This window comes from Lepidochelys olivacea, assembly GCF_965140295.1.
Source record: "Lepidochelys olivacea isolate rLepOli2 genome assembly, chromosome: 14".
Classification (NCBI taxonomy): domain Eukaryota; kingdom Metazoa; phylum Chordata; order Testudines; family Cheloniidae; genus Lepidochelys; species Lepidochelys olivacea.
Window position 1 is genome coordinate 36,601,376 of NC_140424.1, and position 4,751 is coordinate 36,606,126.

Here is a 4,751-nt window from a genome sequence, read left to right on the forward strand (position 1 = left end):
CCTACAGGGAACTGAAAGGCTGAATATACCAGGATATATTGTTAGATTTATTTCCATTAATTATAACACAAGATTGGTGCCTAAGGACACTAGACTGCATTGGAGATCTCATTACAAGATTTCAGTTGATGTATTTATTGATTTTGACTCCTAAGGCATGGCATGATTCTGGCCATTGTCAGAAGTGAAATACAGCATTTAAGTGTCATTGTTAAGCTCTGGTATGTCACTAGATGGGATTTGATATGACAGAACAGATCATTTCTCTATCAGTAATTGGCTACCAGAGAAACGGGCTGTTATAGCAGTCATTGGTATCCATGTAGACCACCCTCTTCCCCATCAGAGTGAAGTTCTGTCCTCAGACTGAGACTCATAGAATACCAGGGTTGAAGAGACCTCAAGAGGTCATCTAGTCCAACCCCCTGCTCAAAGCAGTACCAATCCCCAACTAAATCATCTGCTTTTCTTTAAATTTTTTGCCCCAGATCCCTAAATGGCCCCCTCAAGGATTGAACTCACAACCCAGGGTTTAGCAGGTCAATGTTCAAACCACTGAACTATCCCTCCCCCCACAAAAGGAATAATGACCTGTTTCCACCCTGTTTCCACTCCTGGCACTTTGCTCTGAAATCTACATTTAGTCTTAACATTTCAGCCTTTAACCAGGAGAGGAAGGGGAGTTTCTGAATATTTATGGAATTAACTCACAAGGTTTGATTAACTTTTAACTCCATGCCCTTCTGATTCAATCACACAGGTTTATTGTTCCTAGACTCAACCCATAGCAGACTGGAGAAAGCAAACGACCATCACAGAATTCTTACTCCTGGGATTCAGGGAGCTCCCTGACCTACAAATTCTTCTCTTCCTGATATTCCTAGTGATCTACATGGCAACCATATCTGGGAACACCCCCATCGTGGTGCTCATTGTGGCTCATCAGCACCTTCACACCCCCATGTACTTCTTCCTGGGGAATTTGTCCTGCCTGGAGACCTGCTACACCACAACCATCCTGTTCCAGATGCTGGCCAGTCTCCTGACTGGGGACAGAACCATCTCAGTCAGTGGCTCCATCACACAACTGTATTTCTCTGGGTCTCTGGCAGGTACGGAATTCTGTCTCCTAGCAGCGATGTCTTATGATCGGTATTTAGCAATATGTAAACCCCTGCACTATTCAACTCTTATGAATACCAGGTTTTGCCTCCATTTGGCTGCTGGCTCCTGGTTAAATGGTTTTTTGGATCTTACCATTTTTATCTTATTCCTATCACAGTTAATATTCTGTGGCCCAAATGAAATTGACTATTTCTATTATGATCCCATTCCACTGATAGAGCACTCCTGCAGTGACACCCACATGGTCATATTGGGGGATTTCATACTAGCCTGTGTATTCACCCGGCCTCCATTCCTACTAACCCTGACGTCCTATAAGTGCATCATCGCCACCATCCTGAGAATCCCTTCCACCACCGGGAGGCAAAAGGCCTTTTCTACCTGCTCCTCTCACCTCATTGTGGTGACAATTTTCTATGGAACCCTAATGATTGTGTACCTGCTACCGAAACATGATACACTGAGAGACCTGAACAAAGTGCTCTCTCTTTGCTACACGGTCCTGACTCCCCTGTTAAACCCGATCATCTACAGCCTGAGAAACAGAGAGGTCAAGGAAGCCTTGAGCAAAGCAGTCAGTAAATGTGGCTTTCACAAAAAACATGCAGAGACTCTGAGATAATAACATAGCCTGAGGTTCTGAAAGCTGCCTGGGTTATTTCAGCAATCATCCCCCATTAAAATTAAGTTGAAAAGTCCCAGTTAAAATCTAAGCACTCAATGTTGTCCATTTTAGTAGAAAGACCACTGAGGAAAAACTATGTTTCCATCATGGAGTTTTTAACTGGGTACTAGGCAGAGTGGAGACAAAATTTTAACCGATTTTTATATCTGTAAAAAAGCCATTTTTGTCAAAATAAATGTTTGGAGAATAAAAATACTAACTCCTGGTGCAGCATATGTGGGGACATAAACCTGGGAAATTTGCCACCTCTTAAATTGTGCTTATTGCCAGCATAGCCCTCTGCAAACCAACCACCTTTACTGTGCTCACACAGGCCGGATGCAAACAACCAGGCCCCAGCAGAGACCTCTGGACACTTCACCAGGAACAGTGTTATAGCCTTTCTTGCCCTTCCACTTTGGCTGCTGTAAGAATCCCTCTAGGCAAAACCTTAAGTTACAAAAAGACACAAAATGGTCTAGGTGGCAACATGTTGTAAAGGTGAGACCATTGGGTCTGTGTTCACCTATGCAAATTGGTGAGGATTTTTATCAAGCCTTCCCCAGGAAAGGGGATGTAGGGTTTGGGAGGATTTGATGGGGGTGGGGGGGGAAAAGATGTTTCCAAGAGGGCTCTTTCCCTGTTATATACGTATTAGGTGCTTGGTGGTGGCAGCAATAAAGTCCAAGGGCAAAAGGTAAAATAGTTTGTATCTTGGGGAAGTTTTAACCTAAGCTGGTAAAAATAAGCTTAGGGTTTTTTTCATGCAAGTCCCCACATCTGTACCCTAGAGTTCAGAGTAGGGAAGGAACCTTGACATAGTGATAGAGTGGTGGGATTAACTTGAAATCATTTTGAGATCAATTTGAGATTTTTTGAACAAGAAGCAGAGATTTTAAAAAGGAAATTTTCCTTTGGGCTGCTGGAAAGCAGGTTTTCAGCTAAGAGCAGTTAGAGTTTTTTTGTCTCTGCTTGGGGGCCAGAGCAGAGACAAAAGGGAATTGTCTTTTGTGAGCTGGAGTTTTCTCTACCTAAAGGCAGGGTAGTTAACCTCCTGCAGGGAAATTCACAATTCTTCACAGACCTGAAGAAGTTTTTTTTTTTTTTTTTTTACCTAAGAGCAACTAGAGGGGTTTTCTGTCAATTTGCCTGGAGACAAAGGTGTTAGGGTTTTTTTTAAGGATTTTTCTGTAGGCTGACAATCACTATCAGAGAACATAGGTATCCGGTTACAGTACAGCAAAATTTTACAAGCCAAGTTTTTTGTTTGTTTTATTTCTAACTCTCGGGTGTAAAGTTAGTTAAAAACAGAGAGGCAAACATGACAGAGCCCAAAACAGAAACAGTCAAAGAGGCTGCCCACAGGAGAGCTATGGAGGCAAAGGAAAAAGAAATGGAGGAAAAGGAAAAAGCCCAGGAGGCTGCCCACAGGAGAGCTGTGGAGACAAAGAAAAAAGAATGGAAGCATGCTGAGGAGGAAAGGGAGCTACCCACAGGAGAGCTATGGAGGCAAGGGAAAAAGAAATGGCGGAAAAGGAAAAAGAGAGGAAGCATGCACTGGAGATGGAGAAGTAAAAGGCTCAGCAGAATAGCAATCCTTCTCCAGGTACCGCTTCACATCCCAGGAAGTTCCCCACCTACAAGGCAGGCGATGATACCGAGGCCTTCTTAGAAAACTTCGAAAGGGCCTACCTTGGATACAGCATCTCTACAGACCAATACATGGTAGAGCTGAAGCTGCAGCTCAGTGGACCCTTAGCTGAGGTGGCGGCTGAAATGCCTAAGGAACACATGAACAAATATGAACTGTTTAAAACCAAGGTGAGAGTCAGAATGGGGCTAACACCTGAGCATTCCCACCAGCGGTTCAGAGCCCTAAGGTGGAAACCAGACGTGTCATTTACCCGACATGCCGACCACATTGTGAAACATTGGGATGCCTGGATATTGGGAGCAAGTGTTAAAGCTCCAGAAGATTTGCCCTTCCTAATGCAAATGTAGCAGTTCTTAGAGGGTGTTCCTGAGGAAATAGAAAGATACATCCTAGATGGGAAGCCCACAACTGTAATCAAGGCGGGGGAGATTGGAGCCAAATGGGTGGAGGTGGCAGAAAAGAAAAAAACTGGTCGCAGTTGGAGCGGAGACCAGAAGGGACAATCTCAGACCACACCCTACTACCGGGGGCAGCCCAAGGCCCCACCTATCCCCCAAGGAACCCTCCAGACACTTTATCATCCCGCCACACCGTTCTCCAGCAACCCACCTCGCCCCAGTGATACGTCAGCTGGACGATGTTTTAAATGTAACTAGCCGGGGCATGTGAAGGGCAACTGCCCCAAGAACCCCAACAGATTACAGTTCATTGCACCGGAATCACCCCAGAGGTCCTCAGGCCCAGATACCTCCCAGATACCTTTGGAGCGGAGGGAAACTTTGAGTGTGGGCAGGAAGAAGGTCACCGCATGGAGGGACACCGGAGCACAAGTGTCAGCTATTCAGGCTTCCTTAGTGGACCCCAGTTTAATCAACCCAGAGATCCAAGTGACGATTCAACCCTTCAGGTCCAACTCTTTCAATATGCCTACAGCCAAGTTGCCTGTCCAGTACAAGGGCTGGTCAGGAATGTGGACTTTTGCAGTCTATGATGATTATCCCATCCCCATGCTGTTGGGGGAAGACTTGGCCAATCATATGAAGCTAGCCAAGAGGGTGGGAATGGTCACTCACTGTTAGAGAGCTTATTCCTTCACTCTCCCACTTCCCTGGTCCTTCTCGCATGAACAGAGAGCAACAATACCCGAAGTCCGAAGGTGCAAACAATTAGATGTTTATTGGGGTGAACTTCCAGCAAGCTTAAATCCAAGTTCCTTTTTCCTTATTTTCGAATCCCAACTTACTTCCTGTTTGCCCCTAATTTATATAGTAATATTCTTAGCTATATCTTAACCAATTATTCTACTGA

At 44.8% G+C, this 4,751-nt stretch overlaps 1 protein-coding gene across 1 annotated transcript; it reads left to right on the top strand.

Annotated features, from left to right (window-relative positions):
- The first annotated feature begins 772 nt into the window (after positions 1 to 772).
- LOC311530621 (olfactory receptor 6Z7-like) lies at positions 773 to 1,833 on the top strand. The gene has a single exon (XM_084647447.1). The coding sequence runs from the start codon at positions 893 to 895 to the stop codon at positions 1,745 to 1,747; it is 855 nt and encodes a 284-aa protein (XP_084503573.1). The 5' UTR covers positions 773 to 892; the 3' UTR covers positions 1,748 to 1,833.
- Positions 1,834 to 4,751: the final 2,918 nt, after the last annotated feature.